The sequence below is a fragment of the Schistosoma mansoni genome, chromosome 1 (genome assembly GCF_000237925.1).
Source record: "Schistosoma mansoni strain Puerto Rico chromosome 1, complete genome".
NCBI classification, from domain to species: domain Eukaryota; kingdom Metazoa; phylum Platyhelminthes; class Trematoda; order Strigeidida; family Schistosomatidae; genus Schistosoma; species Schistosoma mansoni.
This window is the reverse complement of record NC_031495.1, coordinates 55,444,342-55,464,709: the sequence shown is the minus strand read 5'-3', so window position 1 is coordinate 55,464,709 and position 20,368 is coordinate 55,444,342. Positions and strand designations below refer to the sequence as shown.

The 20,368-nt window shown below is 37.8% G+C and overlaps 3 protein-coding genes across 3 annotated transcripts in view; 2 read left to right on the top strand and 1 right to left on the bottom strand.

Moving 5' to 3' along the window:
• Positions 1 to 11,841: 11,841 nt before the first annotated feature.
• The window catches only part of Smp_161480 (putative eukaryotic translation initiation factor 3 subunit (eif-3)), a gene marked incomplete at its 5' end in the record, with an annotated part of 30,235 nt that continues 21,708 nt past the window's right edge, over positions 11,842 to 20,368 (top strand). Inside the window, 1 exon segment of the mRNA XM_018794917.1 lies at positions 11,842 to 11,999. Within this exon segment, the coding sequence (XP_018649282.1) occupies positions 11,842 to 11,999 (158 nt within the window).
• On the top strand, positions 13,782 to 15,510 carry Smp_188700 (putative eukaryotic translation initiation factor 3 subunit (eif-3); the record flags this gene model as incomplete). The annotated part of the gene is made up of 4 exons (XM_018794919.1): positions 13,782 to 14,014; positions 14,050 to 14,221; positions 14,259 to 14,396; positions 15,221 to 15,510. Exons 1-4 carry the CDS (start codon positions 13,850 to 13,852, stop codon positions 15,508 to 15,510), a joined length of 765 nt encoding a protein of 254 aa, XP_018649284.1. The 5' UTR covers positions 13,782 to 13,849.
• Smp_188690 (hypothetical protein) lies at positions 17,767 to 18,327 on the bottom strand (the record flags this gene model as incomplete). The annotated part of the gene is made up of 1 exon (XM_018794918.1): positions 17,767 to 18,327. One exon carries the CDS (start codon positions 18,325 to 18,327, stop codon positions 18,031 to 18,033), a length of 297 nt encoding a protein of 98 aa, XP_018649283.1. The 3' UTR covers positions 17,767 to 18,030.

Sequence of the window (20,368 nt, the reverse complement as noted above, 5' to 3'; positions counted from 1 at the left end):
CAGCCAGACCAAAACGTGGCACAAATCCATGAAGTCACTGGCAAGTGAACTGAGCCATGTGGTAGGTGTAGACTACCTGGTTGGGATCCGCGAGATGATAACAACCGATGGTTAGAGACCTTGAATGACATGGCTCAAAATCGTTTGCAATGGCGAAGGTGCATCCACTCATTGAGTCCTGCCAGATTCTAATCTTCTGAATTCTTCAGGTCTCTATCTTTTTTTTCTCTTCAAATTTATTTCACACGATTATACTCCTTCAATAACATCTTGGAACCCTAATCTTTCGGATTGCTGTTTATACTCTTACTACTTCTACCACTATGGGATTTGAATCGACAACTGCATCTCTGCGTTAGTGTGGTATGGCAACTCGAACTGATGTACGTACGTACGAAGTTCTACGTTGTGACTGACTGCCTGTCAATCAATCGTCTCAGACTTCATTGTTCTTTCGTTTCTACATCGATCATTTTCTGTTCTCGTTCTCTTTCCTTCGATCTTATTAACCTTTTGCCGCTAGACATTTCATTTTCGACTGGTGTTCATACTACTTATATCTATTGACATCAGTAGAACACACTACAGTACATTTTAGAAATAGTAGTGTTCTTTTTCAGTGAGATAAACAGAATTGGAACTTTCATTTAAGGGGAAAATTAGATAGTTGAAAGCTGAATTCATAACATACATACATAGTTTGTAACATAAACATTAGTTGTTTTCAGTTATTTACTGTTTTTTGTTTTACATTTCTGAATAAGCGTTTTTTAACTAATGAAAAGTGTTTCAAAGAATAGTTGTTTGCATTATCTCTCTAACTATACCGGAAAGAGTACTAATACAAACTTACATCGATTGTAGATTATGCAGCTTAGTTATACAGTTGATAAGATATAGATGTCTCACAACGGATTAGTCACGAAGTAGTGGTCGATAAAATATTTTTCTTGTCTTTAAGCGCTGTTAATCAAATTTAATATATGAATTTACAAATCATCTAGGAGTCTAAATGACTCGATATCGCGTGCAATAGTTTTTATATTGGGTGGTTTGAGGTAATCAACAGGAAACCCAATATTTAGATTGTAGATCATCATTGTGTACCTGGAATGGAATTCGATTAGACATAAAGTACCAGACGAATCAAACTATGATCAATGAAATATAAATATTTCAGTACCGCAATAGGTCAAATCTAGCGCAAATGACTTAGTGATAAAGTAACAGACTGTCATTATTATTTAGAATTACATCTAATTTGTTTTTACTGATGTATATTCATTCCGAATGGATTGCCTCAATATTACTATTGGTAACAAGTTTTAGAAAAGTTAGGTATATAACTTCATAACTCCTGAGAAAGTTTGCGGCGATCTTAACTCTTGACGTTTGCAGAGAAAAATACTTGATATGACTCTTCTGTTGAATATTATCACTAAACGCAGTTACATTCCATTGAAAAGTTTCGAATAAAACAAAACATGTATTCTGGATTTCACTGTTAGCTACAATTTTAACGTTACTAAAACATGTAACTTAAGACAATCTATTCAGTTTACATATATTCTAGTGAAAACTAATCTAATGAAGACCTTAATATAAGCAATGAAAAACTCAAACTTTTTAATATATAACATATAACATTGCTTATAAAATTATGCAAAAAGAAATCTTTTTGTACCTCTTCTGATAGTTTTGCTACTATTCATATCTTATTTTGATTATCAAAAGAACTTGTTGTATACATCTTTTTAGTTATTCTAAATATACTAATAAGCAAAAATGGACAGTGGCTAGCAAGGGAATCCAGGACGCGCGTTTTGTCCTATTTGGAACTCGTCAGCTGGATGTACCCGCATCTTAGAGTTGATGTTTACTTTAGGACTTGCACCCATTACCTTTCGCTTTAAACGCCATCGCGTTATCCACTCAGCTACTGAGTCCTGGTAGCCACTTGTTTGTGCAATGAGGTGAAGTTTCAATCCATTTGGTATTGTTTGTTTGAATCTTCTCATTGATAGTTTACATATTTATCTTTCTTTTTTTAATTTTTCATGTTCAGGGAAATTAGTATAAACCAATAAAAGTTTTTAATTAAATAAGTAAACTGTACATAAATAAAAAAAATTATAATCAATAAATTTAGGGAAAATGTAGTCTAGATAATCCTCAATTATTAATGTAAACACCCTGATGATGATAATAATAATAATAATAATGACGATTTTGAATGGAATCAAATAATGGAAGCTAATAGACTTAATTTATCTTACTTGTTACTTATCATATGGATTTATTTTCATCCTATTATATTATCAATTAAACATAAATTCATTATTCATTGCTTTAAATACTGAATTATGGTTGTCAATCATAACATTTTCATTACTAGAAAAAAAAACTTTCTAGACTTCAATGGTAATTACTAGACAGTTAAATAGACAGTAAACCAATGGTAATATTGATCTATGATCAAATAACGTGTTCACATTATACTATTAATAATAAACCATCAATTTAATGGAGAATGTTTATATTCAAAGAAAATATTTAAAGTACTAGTGTGGTGTGAGTTACTTATATCCACATAAATAGTATATAACGATGGTCGGGCATTGAATGTATTTCAGTAGAAAATCGATAAGAAAAGAATGGAAACGAAACTCAATTGGTATGAAAATGTATGAACAATAATAATCGGAGACTATGGACTAATATTTGCAAAAGGAATGGTCAAGATTGAGACAATTGATTGATAGTTTGCAAATTAACTGTTTACTATATAGTTGTCAGATTTTACTGAAATAGTCTGTAATTGTCGTGTCAATTACATTCGATTGTCCCCATCCGTGTTCTTGTTCACTACACTAGTATCAATCTTACAACATATTCATCATTCTTTTCTTCCTACTAAATATATTTTAGACTTAAAACATTTAAGGAACATAATTCCTTACTTAAATTTTCTATCAGAAGGGGTTTTCGTGGAGATTTCAGTAATTTTATGGTTGAAATTATGAGTCAATTGAAGCTAGACCACCATGGAAAACCTGTAAGCACTGGACGGCGGTTTCGTCCTATTATGGGACTCCTCAGCAGTGTGCACCAATGACAGCTTCTATTATGCGAATCATTTATTTTAAGCACACTCGGTTTATATACGAGACAGGCAGACTGCATCACACCGTAAAATTGAAAATAATATTTGTACAAGATCAAACCAGATGTGACTGTGAAAGTGGGAAACAGTAATCAATAAACTGAGTATAGTTTAGGAACAGTAATTCGTATAATAATAATCCATAAGTCAAAATGAAGCTTATAATAAGACGAATATATATATATATATATATATATATATATATATATAGATTAAATCTAATCACTGAATAGTTAAACAATAAGAATATATATGGGATAATCGTCCATTATTAGGTCCCGGAAGTTACCCGTACTTATTTCTTCACTAGGATATAACAGATAGGATATCATATTAGCTGGGATATTTTTTTAAGGTGCTTTTCGTAAATGTAGATGATCATAGTTTGTATTTTTGTGAGCAATCAAACTAATCTTCTTTATAAATAACAGTCCTGATTATTATACACTTTATTTCAATATAATAAAATCTTATGCATACACAGATTCATATTTAATGAATAAAAAAACAATCGAAGGTGAGTGACTATATATATATATATATATATTTGCTTGTTTGTTTTTTGAACAACTATTATTCTATTAGCATTGTATTAGCAGTAAGATCGGTACTGTAATTCAAGTATCCCAATCTTCTGAGTGAAAAGCTTTCTTTATTATTCATAATAAGATTACCTTATCCTTCGCATATAGCAAACACCTACTCAAATGTGTATCATGTCATGAGCTTAAACCAGAAGTGTATACAAGCCTGTATTAGAACTAGTGTAAGGCAGAATAGCTAAGTGACAAATAAATATGTCATTTTAATTCAATTAATTATTCTTTACTTATTCGTTTGATTGACTACCAGTTTTCATTCATGATCAATTTTCATATTTGTGTGATATTTCATGTTTGTCTATCATTTATCACTACCAACATGAACTATATAAATTCATTCAACAATTACTAGCTACATCAATCCACACACCATACGATGTTATCTACCCACTATACATTACACACAACAGTTCATTTTCTTTAGCTTCTGATCTGCTCTACTAATTGGTGTACTTTAAATATAGTATTCTCTATATCTTCATGTTTTAACTTCTATGTTTTTGCGTTTTTGGAAACGGTGTTTGAGTTGAGCGGTTATACGATATTACACGAGATAATTATGTATACGATTCAGATCAGATCTAGTTGTATACTATATCATTAATTGATGTGAGGATTGGATTAACTTTTAATGTCTTTTGCATTATTAAATACTTTCGATTTTCTTTATTCGCAAAATCAGAATTTTTTTGGACTCCTTATAACATTGAAAACATATGATATACATTATCAAATTATGTAATTAATCAATCACAAAGTTCATCACGTAAAACTATTTGCTAGTCACTATTCTTGCTTTGCTTTTACCACCAATGGTTACTTCCAAATAAACCTCTTAAGTAATCATAAATCAGATTGAAACAAACCTTTATTTGATGTTAGATATTTGACAACATCCAGTTAGAAGTTCTAAACTCAAAGAACGTGAGCTCTTGTATTTCCGACTGCTACAAAAACGTTAAAAATTGAACGTCCTTACATGCTCTATAAAAACGATGAATAAAGGATACCACATATGGTATTTTCCATGTGGATGCTACACAAAATCTAGATTCAAATCTCGTGTGTGCAGATAATTTCCTCAGTTTTTAGACCGTTTGTCCGTTTGCTAGACTTGAACGCCAACATAGCAGGTATAATTTATGTACACTTATCAGCCTAGTGGTTTATATATAAATAGACACATCCATGTAATCAAATTTACAAGACGTGCTCGCGAAGTTTCTTTTGTGTATAGAAGATGATATCCTGCATTTTTCATCTTGTGTGGGACTCTTCAGGTAACCTTTTCTACATTTTAATGAGTACTGATGTTAATAGTTGAAGTAGAATCTAGCACCCATTGTTTTATATAACTAAGTGTAATACAATGCATTAGTAACTTAAATTTGTCAATTTTGCTTTCAAAAGTCCCACGGCATGATTATTATCATGTACTAACGCCCCATTAGGATATCACCAGACAAAATTATTTATTGTCATTTTTGGGATATTGAAAGCAGCTACTCTCATTTTCAAAAAGTGATTTGTTTTGCTAATATATACATATTTTTAACTTTAGAATGAAAAGAATATTTCATTTTAAAGTGAGAATTGCCTTTCTCAAATTTTTGTTTCTCAGTGATCAGCCTTAGTTTCTATTCTAAAAACGTTTGCTTGTTTAAATTTCTTATTTGAATGATTTCACAAATTTTGACAGTTAACGGAAATAAGTGTATTAAAAGAATGTGTCAGTTGCTCAGAAATCAGTTCCTTTTCTTCAGGTTATCAAATTTTAAACTTCCACCCTACCGGAATGATAAATTCTTGGCTTATTCAAACTGCAATAATACCTGATAATATGAATACTTTGACAGTTCATTAACCTTTGGAGAATAATTCTTACTAAATCAAAAAATTAAAATATATTAAGGTCATGATAATTAACATCGTGTTGAAACAACATCGTTTAACTTCTATTTATTTAATGGTTGTGGTTGTAAAGTTCAACAATTCCTAAAAATAACTTGCTTATTCAGCATTCGACATTGATGTGGACCATGTTAGGTTAAGTAGAAACGAACTATCAGTCAAGTACTCACACAAGATCATGTCTCGACTTGGATTAGGAAGCATCTCCTACTCTAGCTGGTCAGTTAGAACTCACATGTAATGCAATTCCCGTATACGGATCAGCTATAATCCTCATAATTACAATCACAGACTCTTTTATTCACCTTGCAGTCAGTTCATTCGTAGAGATTGATATCCTAAAATTGCCCAGTTCTGAAGCATCAACGACATCATCATAATTAAATATCATCTCTTCTTTTTCAGGCTAACCATCAAAAACACTTTTAATGTGTTACCCTGTGGCGGTAAATAAATCCTTAAAATAAATAGTTCTGTAAGTCTTCAATATCTGATAGTTTTACTGGACACACATCGTTGAATGCACTTGGTCATACATGCTCATCAGATCGCCATTTGGTACGCCGTGGTGAGAATTCCTTGCAACTACTACCCAGTTAAGATCAAATGCTCTTCAATATGTCAACAACCTTCCGAGTTTATCTTCGAACTCATTTATCCCTGACTCCTAATTTGGCTGGATTGGTATCCTTCAATTATGAAGATGTTACTGACAAAAGCGTTTTAAGAGCTTGAATATCTGTGGTAACTTTAGTGGTAAGCCCGAAGTGAACTGATAAACCAAACGATAAACAATGAGCTTGTTCCTTGTTGTAACATTATGTACGTTGTGTTGAGAGAAGATTAAATTATGGGTATCTTCAGGGAACGATTTATGGACTCTCATCATACATACACATTCTCAATGTACCACTGTTAAGTAAATACATTATATCTACCTATATTTCTCTTATTATGATCTTTCATTTGACTTATTGGCTACTATTATAAGATTTGCTATTCTTCAGTTATTCTCAGTCTATCACTTATAGTCTCCCACACACAATCTTTTTTGGCCTGGTCTTTTATAGTCATTATTTTTCATTTTATGGTGTGATATGACCTGGTCAGTTTGTATATAAGCCAAGTTTGACTGAAATATAGAACTCAGAAAGCGGAGGCTGATATCTGTGTTCTTACACTTACTTAAAAATGGCTAGCCTTAAACGTGTAGACCTGACCGATCGACAAAGGTTAGATCTGCCGTTTCACAATATTGAATTACGACACAGTTCGGCGACGGAAATGTCACTGGTTGTGCGAAAGGTCACTAGTTGACGGACTTTCTACGGTGCCTCTTTAGACGTCCCTTCCTATTTACACTTACTTAGTAGACGGAGCTTGGTCCTAGTAGACGGAAACGCCAAATTATTTATTTACGAATCAACATTTTCTGGTTGTAGGTTATGTCCAAACACAGTTGGGTATATAATCCATCCATACTTTCAATGGATACTTGACAAGTACCCGGAACTTTACAAAAAGCGACCAAAACTACAGTGTGTAAACATAAACGTTACATATAACATCACGACTACTGGACCACCCATGTTTTTGAAAGCGTGCCAACTGGGGTCTGGAAAGCTAGGTTTGACCAAAAACTAACTTGAGAGCATAGTAGACTTGAGGGTTATCCTGCGATTGAATAGCCCACAAGTATCTCCTTCCCACATGGCCTCTAAAACGACATAAACGATTGACGTCCAATCTGCGATTATCAGCGGCCGAATACGAAAACCACTCCTGACCATTACCCCACGGCACACATCCACGACCCGGCAACATCCTTGTAAGGTAAGATTGTTTTTATAAAGGTCGATCTGAACTAAGTATATAACCGAATTTCAACTGCTGCAGATGACATTTCTAAAATGGCTTGCATCAATGACGCTGACAACTGCCGCTCTCACTAATCGTATGAAAGTAGTCATACATATTTGGAAATAAGGGTGTTCTCTTGGTTTAGGCATGATCCCTAACAGATCAATGTATTTGTCATTCAGACTTGCATTGTGAGTTGAAAAGGAACTCAGGTGATATTTAATGTCTGGCTGCCATGACTTTTCTACCACGATTTGTGTATGTCATACTTTTTAAGTCAGTGAAATCGTTGAGGGGTGGTTATATTTAGCCACCAAACAGCAGCACGATGTTGTTTGTGTGTTGGGGTAAATAAATCTAAAAAATAAGTAGTTTTTTGGTCTCTAACATTGGTTCAGACCTCATTAGTTTAAATGAGTGCGGTGACCCTTGATTCGTATGGTATGGCCTGGGTTTACAGACGCAGTCACTCAATGTAACTTCCTCTTCTCACATTAAATATACGACTCTATCCCCAGTCTAAATGTGTTCAGAGGAGACGGGACGAGTCAGTACGGACAACGATGAGACTTTCACGTAAAACCATTGAGAATAGGCAGTCACATCATGATAAATGTGAGTTTTGGGATCATGTCTACTATCTATTGTGGCACAGGCCACAATTTCACATTAGTGAACCCGTGATCAATTTCACACATTTGCACCAAATCACGATTGAGATGACGTCCGCAAGCGCGGCGGGATAGACCAACGTGTGCAGTTCCTCGCAGTAGTAGAGGCACTGCAGAGGGAGTTAAACGGATACGTTACACCTGATAAATTTACCACTGGTGTTCCTGAAGATAATCATACTTTGAAAGGTCATCCTTAAACGGAGAGACTTAACTTATAGGTGAATGTTAGATCAGCTCTTCCATAGTATCGAATTGTGATAAGGCTCGGCAACAAAAATGTTGCCACCTATGAGAGACCGCTATCCAGTTGACTTTAGGCGAAGACTTTTCAGATAATTCTTTTTGTCGAAGCTTCTTGGATAAGTGGAATCAGTTCTTGTGTCGTCCCGCAATAACAATGTGGAAAAACTAGCTGCATCTATTGACAGGATTCTAGAAATCACAGAAACTTTCAGCATCAAGGTTTGTCCTCTCAGAGAAAAGTAGTGGTTCAGACACAGGTTTATTAAATATTATCACTCATCTTCCTAACCTTCAGCACGACTGTAGGCGACACGAGACTACTCAAGAAATCTCATACCGCAAACGATCGGTTTCTCGATTGTGTGGAACAGATAACCCTAGTTCATACTGGTAAGTCTTTCAAAAATGTTAGGAAACTCTGCAGTATTTTCATCTTCAAGCTTAATGACAACACACGTTTTCCTGGAGACTTCATCACCGGCACGTGTTCACGGTAATCGTAGCCCGTGAATATGGCCGTATTTTATACGTCACTGATATGATGACATGGTTTCGCATGCTTCCGCGAGTACTGACGATAGTCTGCAAGATACAGCCTTCAATTTCCTGGAGTTGGTCTCAACACCACACACGAGTATGTTGATGGCCATTTGATTGCTAGTCCGAACATCGAATCCCATTCCTAGGACTTGGACCTTCGTTTTTGAGAGACTTCGTCAACATTGGGAAATGTCAGATGGGAACCGACTTTCCGGACTTTTTTACACATTGTAATGACATCAAAGATATTCCCAATCTACAAAGCAAAGTGGAGGCCACTTTGGACTATCCAGAACCGACCACAGTTGAGCAGTTCCTCACGCTCAGCCGCCTGGCAAGTTTTCATAGTCGGTTCATACAGAAGCAAGAGTGTCTCATGAGGCCCTAGACAGACCAACCTCATGAAAATGAGCAAATAATTGCGAAAAGGCATTCTTTGTAGTTCAGGAACTTATGACCAAATCAACTATTACCGCCCACCAGGGCACCAACGCACCAATTAGTACCGTCGTAGACACATCGGATTCGTCAACTGGAGGAGTCTAGCAACAGTAGATAAACAACACCTTTGGCGTTCTTCTCGAAACGACCACAGAACCCTGGATTGAGGTTTAGCACTATCAGCAGGGAACGTCCAGCCATGTATGTGCTGTACGTCATTTTTAATACTCTGTGGAAGGCAGTCTGTCTACAGATCCTAAAGCTCACACCTTTATTTCTAACTAATCTTCAGAAGATCCCTTACTCACGAATCGTAACAAATGGTCTACATTTCTCAGTTTGCTCCAGACGTGCAACATATTTCTGGGTCAAGCAATGTAGTTGTGAACCACTTGTTCAACATAAATTCCTTAAATGATTTCAAAAGAATGGAACATCCTAAACTCACCCAGCTTCCAGAACAATACTTTGATATTTAATATAAGTTGTTTTTGACAGCCCTAGAAATACTAATCAGACAGATAGGAACAGATAAAAGAACTTTGCTTTGTGACACATCTACAAAGGGGGATCGTCTAATCGTCCCGAAACATTATCGAATCAATGTCAATAATAAGTTGCTCAAGCTTCCTCACTTGCGTGTTCAAGCAGCCATCATTATCACAGCGGAAAGATTTTGCTACTCTAATGTAAATAAAGACTGGAAGTAATGGTGAGTCCCCTGTGCTCTCTCACAACTGTTGAATCTCGCTTTGAACACATGCATATAGGTCTGGCATGATTCTTACGAGATTCTCATTGATACTCTCATCTCATCACAAGTGTGGGCCATTTCAATACCTAGGAAAGACACTGCTGCTGAAAAATGGCCAATGCCTTTATCAAACAATGGCATGACACTTCGACTTCCAGCAAAGTTCTAAGATTCTTCATCTTCTACCATGGATCTGGATATAAAATCTCACATGAGGCGGCTTATAAATGGAGTGCAGTCAGTTAAACATTTTCCCATACGACATCAATCTTGTGATGATTTCATCCAGTAACACGTGACCATACCATATAATTAGTGATGCCGATCCCTCTGTACACGCTCTAAAGTGACCCATCAAGTTGTTCATCTGGAACCCAAGTACTATACCATCAATAAGAACGGAACCAATGATAACGTCAGCGTCAACCGTCTAAGGCTGTTTACTTAGAATGGAACCTCTTTAGCGCGTATGAATATTTTCTACGGAAGAGTCAAATAGTAAGCTTCCTTACGATGTTCCAGTTCGTTTAAACTGGAATTTTAGAGTTATTGACGATAACAGGTGATGGAGATCTTTATCTTCTTTTTAAAGTCAGGACAGTTTGGCAAGGTTGAGTGCTTGAAAATAATTCGAGGGATTTATCTGCTCCTAACACCATGTTTTTGGGCCATAAATGTCACAAATTAGAGTAGGTTGAGAAGTGTAGTGCTGTTGGTGGGACTCGAGGTTAGATTTCATCAGACAGTGTTTTGAAAGTAGTTTCTAGTCCGTGATAGTTCTTGAATCCCGGCTTTTTATCGAGTGTTGCAAGTGCCGTGTAGTGCATCACATTGTTAGCAGCCCCTGGCGGATGTTCTACACATCGCCCCAACCGTCTCGAAAAGACTACTGGGGGTTTCTTGTTGTTATCTGCCGATTTTCATAACACCACACTGATTGATGGGTCAGGGATCTTTTTAAAGCAACAAAATGTCCGGATCCAGTGTGTTTAGAGAGCTTTGATCTTACTGTAGATAATTCGGATGCCTTGATGAGAACACTTGTCATCTCATTGAAATCTGAGCTACAGTATTGCAGCTGGGCCACTTGTGCATGAAAATGTTTGACTGTATAATAAGACCGTTAGCTACATGATGAACCTACTTATATAGCTTAATCCGGTCTACTCTAATCTGGGAGCCACAATTTCTAGATTTATTAGTTTACGAAGAGAATAGAACAGTCATGTTAGAAAGTAAAGAAAGTGAGGGAAAAGCTGTGTAAACAGGTTGCCGTTCCTGTTGACTCCATTCAGTTGGTTGATTAGTCAGGGTTAATATCATTGAACTTCAGTAAAACAATTAGATACTCGGTGGCTACTCTTACGAGGATAAGAAACGTTCAGTTTGACAGACTTATTCTCCTTGAGTTGGTTGTTATACTACTGGCTCTACGAGATCATATACCTATTTGTTTGGGAAAGCAGGAAGGATTTTGGTGTATGTTATTCTATGTTATGAGTGTATGTATATCATGCATCGTAAATTATGCTGAAGGGGTCTTGAGTTGATACGTCCTACTGCACCACTCAATTTAAGAGCATCTGTCTGTCAATTCAACATAAAGATTCCCGAAATTCATGGGTGCCCGGATTGTACACACAGATGTCTTGCATGATAGAACTGGGTCATATAGATGTAAAGGTTGTTTACGAATGTTACCTAGAAGATACACAAAGGAAAAATGATGAAGGTTGGAATAAACAATACCTTTGGTTGGAAGCAGGGATTACAAAGATAACTGAGTGTAGAGAAGTTTCACATGTTCCTTGGTGAAACATAGCCACGATGTTTGACTAAGTGCTTTCAGATATTAGTCCTCGTTGAATAGTATGAGTATACATGTCAAGTGTCTAAATCTGGTATGTCCTCATTTTTCTTGTCTCCAAAAACAGGAAATGCACGGAGACACTCTGGAAAATCTCGCGAGCTAAGAAAAGTATTAGATGTCAGATGACCATTAATTTCCTCATCGAATCATTGACAAGTGGGACTCATAGCCTCAACACGCGATTGAAGCTGCATCAGCTGACGCTTTCAAAAGAGAATTTGTTCAGCTGAGAGATCATCACTGTCAGGACTCACACAGGCTACCCAGCCTTCCATTCTTTGAAAACTGAGACTGAAAGCCGTTTACGTTTTGGCGTTTCTTATCGCTTCATACCTAATAAGTCAATGGATCGATGACTAAGATTTAAACCATGGACGAGTGGTTGAGAACTTTGTTGGGCTAAATACGGATGCTCGTTGTCTTATGAGGATCATAGAAGAGTCACATGGATTCGTACAATCTGTTAACTCCCGAGGAACACATTTTCGTAACAAGCGTTCATGCTTGACTAACTTGTTGGATTGGAGCATTGTACAGCAGCTCTAGATAATGGCTTGTCTGTCGATGTGGTATCCATAGATTTTAGAAAATTGTTTGACAACGTTTCACACTTAGGTCTTATTCAGGAGCCCTCGAGCTTTTGAATAACACGTGCTGTACAGGAATGGATAAGAAACTTCTTATGTGACCGAAGACGGAGAGTGAGGGTGAATGGAGCGCTATCCGAATGGAAGCCGGTCAAAAGTGATGTACTTCAAGACGCCATCTTGGGCTCTTCACTTTTCTTTCTCTGTGTTTTTGAATTGTTGCTATTACTTAAGTCGTCATCATTATTGTGTGTGGGTGATGTCAAAATCTGGAGAACAATAAGAAGTGAGGCTAATCATTTTCATCCTCAAGCTAACTTAAACGAATTAGTTAGATTGGCTCGTGGTTGGGGCTTAGAAGTTAATTCCAGGAAAAGCGTGCTCATGCACATCGGACACGGTAATAGATACCATTATGCCATTGATGGTACATATCTTCCACGCGTTCAAGAATATAAAAACTTAAGAGTAATAATAAGTCACGACTTGAAAACAACTACGCACTGCAACGCAGCTGCATCCAAAGGTTATCGTGCGTTATGGTAACTTCTCCGAGCATTCAAATGCTTTGACGAGGAGATGTTTCGAATTTTGTATCCCACCTACGTAAGACCACACTAAGAGTACTGTATCCAAGCGGCTAGCGCATGTCTGATAAAGGATACTAACTCACTTGAGCGTGTCCAGAGTGTAGGGACAAAATTAGTGAAGGGTCTTTCTAAACTCCCATACGATAAGCGTCTAAACCTTTTCCCCTTGTCTTATCGTAGGAAGCGAGGTGACCTTATACTGGCATTTCGTATGATTTATGTGTTAATGTCTTGACTTTTTGCTCCTTACACCAATGATAATCTCCAAGGTCATAGCAAGAAGGTTCACAAACCACGATCTAATAAATTCAAAGTCAGGTCCCGTTTTTCTCATCGAGTGATCAATGATTGGAACGCCTTACTCGAACAAGTGTTGTCAGCCTCATCGGTGAACATTTTCAAGAAGCTGAATATTCACTGAAAGGCAATTTGTCAGGATTAACACAGGTTCACCAACCTACTATCCTCATTACTGAAGACTGAGAGAATGGTCTACTACCTCATTGAAGTTAATGTTGGACGTCGATCGTCGGGTTGTGTTTTCCGTTGTGAACGCTACACCTGCGTGGTGGTGTTCGAGTTACAGAACCCTACACGCTTAAACCCTCTTCAAAATGGTTGATATTGAGTCAAATGAAACCGGCGATGATAAAGTGATTGCGGTTGCCAATGGCAATTCGTCGAAAGGAGATTCTCCGACTAAGCCGGAAGATGTTCAAGATGAGACGCCTTACACGGTTAAAATAATTCCAACCCATTCAGATCCTTTCGAGTTACAAGTAATAAGTACCAATAAAACTTCACTATTTTTAAGGTGAGCTCTTTTGAACTTGTTCAAGAAATACATCGTGTGTTAATGGATCGAGAAGAAACCTGCAGTTGCACTTGTTTTTCTTTGGTTCTAAATGGTCAGACACTAGATATGTTTGCAGAGTTAAAGTCAGTTGACGGTTTAGCTGATGGCGTCGAACTGAAAGTTGTGGAAGGTAGTCCACGACTGTCTTTACTAAGCTTCTATTTTAGAGCGCTACAGTGTTCGGGAAGCCAAAAATCATGTTCGACACATTCATGATCTTCTTCATTCAATCGAGCCTTACGATGCATATGCAGGTAGAGAACAGATGTCTCTGTCATTTGTCAATTCAGTAGCAGGAGAGCTAGGTAAATTTGATCAAATCCCATTTTTGATTGTGATAACAATACTGCCTTGTATGCTCTTGACTCACCAATGGGTCGACCAAATGACTCTATAAGGTGATTATGACAGTCGGTTAATTGCTCGTGAAGATTCACTGGCTCTTAAAATTAACTAATAAGTCAAGATATGGTGGAAGTCAATGTGCAAGCATTAGGTCATTTTCTCCAACGACTAACTAACAAATAACTATATGCGATTTCTGCACCGAAAATTGGTATGTCTCCCCCATTAGGCGTTTGTCTTAGTGATCAGTCTTCATATTACTTCTATGCTGTATGGATTTCATAATGTGTACGCACTGAGCAGTTAAAATAATCAGTACTTTTCCAATTTGGGGGCATAATCTCCCATCAACTTCCAGTTTTTGTATTTTAGACAGTCGCAAAATAACAAACTTGCCATATCAAACGCTGCAAACTTTGGTAGCGGTTAAATTATTTATATTAACCCGTGTTAAGGTTTGTAAGTTTTTCAGGTAATGTCGTTAAATTATGTAGGTTTGGAACTGTTAAGTGGTAAGTTTCGAATAGTATCACTGTTTTTGGTGTTAAAGGGCGTTACACAAATCACAGAGTACATAATTACCAACTATCTTGATCTGTAGCTCATCCTCATATTCAAATTATTCATACTGCATTTATGAGATCATACTTTCTTAGCAGTTTGAACTATGTAGATGTAAAATGGGGTGAATAGCGTTTTGAGAACTTTGATAGGTCTAATCTGCAGGTTCATTTATCATATGAGTCTTAGGATTAACTCACTTAATTCTTTATTTTTTCTTCAGAACGCAAGCATTTCCCTACTCGGTTAGATATGCGTATTGATTTCATACCACCTGATTATGTTATGCCCGGTTTTGGTGCAAACACCAACCTCCCATTATTGCCTTTACATCCTTTGGACCGTGACGGAAAGCCAGTTAAATGCGTTCGCCAATTAAATTATAGTAACTGGAACCCTCCACCACCTGCAAGACGACTATTAGGAGATCTGATTTATTTATTTTTTCACACGTTAGAAGACAAAAAGTACCATATAACTGCTTGTCCCAGAGGATTTTATGTAAATATGTAAGCTAAAATATCGTTAATTTTTGCGCATTTTCATATTCCGTGTATATTTGTTCTGGGTCCTTACTTGGTGCTTTCACCAATGATTTGTATTAATAAACATCCCAACTGTTCTCTTAACAAAGTTGGTACTACAACTAAGTTAAACCGAAAAACAGGCCTTGATGTCTGAACCTGAAAGTTACTTTAAAATGGTTGTTCAGAAATAGTTAGATTGGCTGATTTTTGTTATCCTGAGGGAATTCTTATTAACTTGCCTCACACATGGTCTTTCACACTAACGTGGTGATTATGGCTTGTGATGATTGGTAAATAAATGGACCACTGTTTTTATATTCTTTAATTGTAGCTAGTTATCTTTTTCTTTTGTTTTCCACGTTTTGGCGAGACTACACCTATGTCGTAATTTCGTATTCGTATCGAAGGGCGAGAAAGAAATTAATCTATATTATTGTATGAGTTGTCACATAAGACATACTGCTGGACTGCCTGGTGTGTATTAGCAGACTGAAGAATGGCTAGATAAGGGGCTTACGTCTTGGACTAATAAGTTTGGGTTGTTCTCGCTCTCAAACTCAAGGTTTACTTTGGCAGTTAAAACGTACAATTTGTTGTAGCTTAAGACGCTAGTGATGACCAAAAATATTGTAAATCGGGTTCGGAAATATAGCTAGGATTCTTATTGGCAAATCGCTTTTCTCTCCAGATACTGATCAGCATGCAGTCATAACAAGTTCCATCTGTGTCGTATGGGTGTAAAGCAGATTTTAAGGATGAGAAGTACACGTAGACTGCGTCAAAGCATTGGTTGCAATGAAAACGTCAGTCGAGTAATACTGAGATGCTTAGGCTGCTAGGTAGGGATGAGAACTCGATTGCTCAGGTTCAAAATCATCTACGTAATTTGTTGTAATACTATCTACACGCGATCAGCCACTTTACATTTGTTGTGTTAGGTAGTTTATAAATAATCTAAAGACATTAGATTCGGTTAAACATGATCTGTCAATTTGTGATATCATTTATTGTTATGGGTCGTACCATAAGGTATGGATGTGGTAAGAGTCCTAATCTCGGTTGCATTCTTTAGGTCACGTGATTTAGAGTTAAACCCAGTGACACATTCATTCTTTATCAAAATTTTGACCTTAATTTATTCTGTACTTACCACTATTTGACCTGGTCAGTTTGATTTTTTTCATTTTCAGTCCTAAAGATTGTTGGTAATACATTACCAGCTTTTTGTCGATTTCGTATGACTATCCTGATGCTAAAAAGTGGTAACACTAATCGACGCATATTTATTCTGGGACCTGTGTGTTTTTGTGTCTGATGCTGATGACAACTAGGGATGGGGTTAGAAAAGGTCGACCCTAAAAATGCACACCTCGCCTTATCCCACGGATGTCCGTCTACGGCGATAAGGTCCCACCAAGTACGGAGCTAACACAAAAACTACCCACAAAAAGGTCGTGTGTGACTGACCTCAAGCAATTGTCCCTTGGGCACTGCGGTCACGCTCTCAGGTCACTGAGACCACTTTTAATCCACTTTCCTTTTCAGATACCTCTAGAGTGTAGGCAACCGGGATCATTGTATTCATAATCAATCTCCTTCAATTCCTATCATTCCTTCTACCTCGACTTTCAACACTAAACTTCCTCTTTCGGTTTCCTCAAGTGTCACCAAGGCCAATGATTCTAGTGCGCAAAACACTGTCCCAGTCCTACTGAAACCTCGCTCCAAACTACACATTGGAGCCTCCAATGTACGTACCCTATGTCAAATCGGCCAGCAGTCCTCCTTGGCTAAAACCCTAGATTCTCGTACCATTGATGTATGCCGTCTCCAAAACGCACATACAGGATCCTAGTGTGGTCATTCACCTAACCTCACCTTGCCAAAACGGAAAGCCGACGAGATGCACCTTCCGTGTATCTGGTGACCCTATGGCTAGTTCTCGTGGACATGCAGGCGTAGGCATAGCACTTAGTACGAGAGCAGAACAAGCACTATTAGAGTGGATCCCCGTTAACAGTCGTCTGTGTGCTGTCCGGCTAAATGGCTCCGTAAGAACTCGGAAGGATAGGAACACACGTCGTTGCCTTTTCGTTGTTTCTGCCTACGCTCCCACTGACTGCAGCCCGGATGAAGTGAAAGATAACTTTTACAGAAAGCTCTCTGAACTTCTTTATAACGCTAAACGCTCAGACATAATACTCGTTTTAGGTGACTTTAATGCCTAAGTAGGTACCTTAAACCAAACAGAAAGACATTTAGGTGAGTATTTTAGTATTCCGGCTCAGCGAACAGATAATGGTGATCGTCTGTTGCAACTATGCTCAGACGATCGTTTATTTTTAGCAAGCACTAATTTTAAACATAAGGAGAGACATCGTCTAACATGGCGACCAATTGCACCAAACCACCGATAGACTCAAATAGACCATATTGCCATCAGTCATTGTTGGAGAGGCTCGATAGAAGATTGTCGCTCGTATTGGAATACATGATTAGACTCTGATCATGCTTTAATACGAGCACGCATCTGTTTGCACCTCACTGGACGCAGAAAAACTACACTAAGAAGACCCATTAGAATTGAACTGAGTGACGAGAAAGCCGAAAGTAAGTTCCAGGAACAACTGAGTTCACATCTAGGTAGTTCTGAAAACAAGACTGACCCAGATGCTGCTCTGAAAGATATACGAACAGCTGCGGAAACAACAGTAACATCTATTAGTAATTTAACCGAAAGGGCTACAAAGAACCAATGGATTTCTTTTAAGCCTATTGCATTGATGGATTCTCGTGAACTCATCCCATCAGGCTCTGAACACGACGAAAAACGAAAGCGAATCAGATCTAGGTTAACAAAAGTCTACGGAACGATCGTGAGCAGTGATGGGGAACGAAAGCAAAAGAAATGGAAAAGGCAGTGGCTGTAGGCAACACCAGGTAACTCTTCAGACTAATAAAAGAAACCGGAATGAAGAAGTCAATTGTAAGCGAGACAATCTCGAGGAAAAGACGAGACTCTTATCTGCTCTCAGCCCAGACGTTTAGAACGATGGGCGGAACACTTTAAGAAGCAGTTCAACTGGCCTTCAGCTACTTCACAACTACCCACTATTCTCAGACAGTCTGAATGGAACATTGAAGTAGGCTCCCCTGACCCTACCTGAAGTTCAAAAGACTATAACTAATCTGAAACGAGGAAGAGCAGCTGGTCCAGATGGATTGGCTCCAGAGGTCTTTAAATATGGTGGTCCAATTTTAGCGATTAGGTTGACTAATATTTTAGCTAAAATCTGGGAGTTGGACGTAATCCCATCTGACTGGCCACAATCACTGGTTGTCCCAATTTATAAGGAGTCAAAATCATCCTGTAATAACCATAGAGGGATTAGTTTGATTAATATAGCATCTAGAATACTAGCCTCAATAATGATCGGGCGCCTAACTAAGACTCGTGAACTGCAAACACAAGAAAATCAGGCTAGCTTCAGACTTAGTCGTGCCTGCATCGACCACATATTCACTATTCATCAGGTTCTGGAACACAGGCATGCCTATCAGCGTCAGACAATCATAGTTTTTCTTGACTTAGAAGCAGCATTTGACTAGGTAGACCGAGAGGTTCTTTGGCAGTGTCTGTCATTGAAAGGTGTACCTCAGAAGTAGATAAACTTTGTGAAAGCTCTTTACTCGAACACTACCAGTCGAGTGAGAGCTTATGGCGAACTGTCACATGATTTTACAACCTCAAGTAGTGTTCGACAAGGCTGTCCACTATCTCCATTTTTGTTTAACTTCATTATAGACCTGTTGCTGAAAATAACACTCTCGTCGACTGAATTTTCAGGAATTGATCTCCTAGTAGGAGGTCCACTTATCGACTTAGGATACGCAGATGACATAGTCCTGTTTGGTGAAGATGCTGACAAAATGCAGGGTCTTTTGGTAGCACTGAGTAATAATGCCAGGGTGTTTGGGATGCGTTTCTCCCCCTCTAAATGTAAATTGTTGCTCCAGGACTGGCCTGCGTTGACACCTGAACTAAGGATAGGGATTAAAGTAGTCGAACGCGTCGACAACTTCACTTATCTTGGAAGTCCGATCAACTCTAAGGGGTTGGTGTCTGACAAAATCTCAGCACGGATCCAAAAAGCTCGTTTGGCTTTTGCCAACTTACGTCACCTATGGCGAAGACGAGATATCCGTCTATCAATTAAGGGACGAGTATACTGCGCAGCAGTTCGCTCTGTTCTACTTTACGGCTGTGAAACATGGCCATTAAGAGTAGAAGATACTCGTAAGTTACTAGTATTTGACCACAGATGCCTTAGAAATATTGCTCGCATCTGCTGGGATCACCGGGTAAGTAATAGTAAGGTTAGACACATGGTATTAGGGAATGATGGTAAATCAGTTGATGAGGTTGTGAACCTTCATCGACTGAGATGGTTGGGCCAGGTGTTATGTATGCCTGAACACCGATTACCACGACGCGCTATGCTGACTAGTGTAGGGGACGGTTGGAAGAAAGTTCGGGGCGGCCAAACCAAAAACATGGCATCAGTCCTTGAAGTCACTAACTTCTAGTCTGAGCCATGTTGGCAGATGCAGACTACCTGGTTGGGGTCCGCGTGACTATCGTAACCAATGGTTGGAGACTCTAGGTGACATGGCTCAGAATCGATCACAATGGCATAGGTGTATACACTCTTTATCTTCCCTTAAACCTTGAGATTGAAATTGCTTCATATCTGTCTTTCTTCCTGTACTATATCCTTATATACAACCTTTATTTTATATATTACCACCACTAAATTAACTACTTTTATGAATTCGGTATTCAT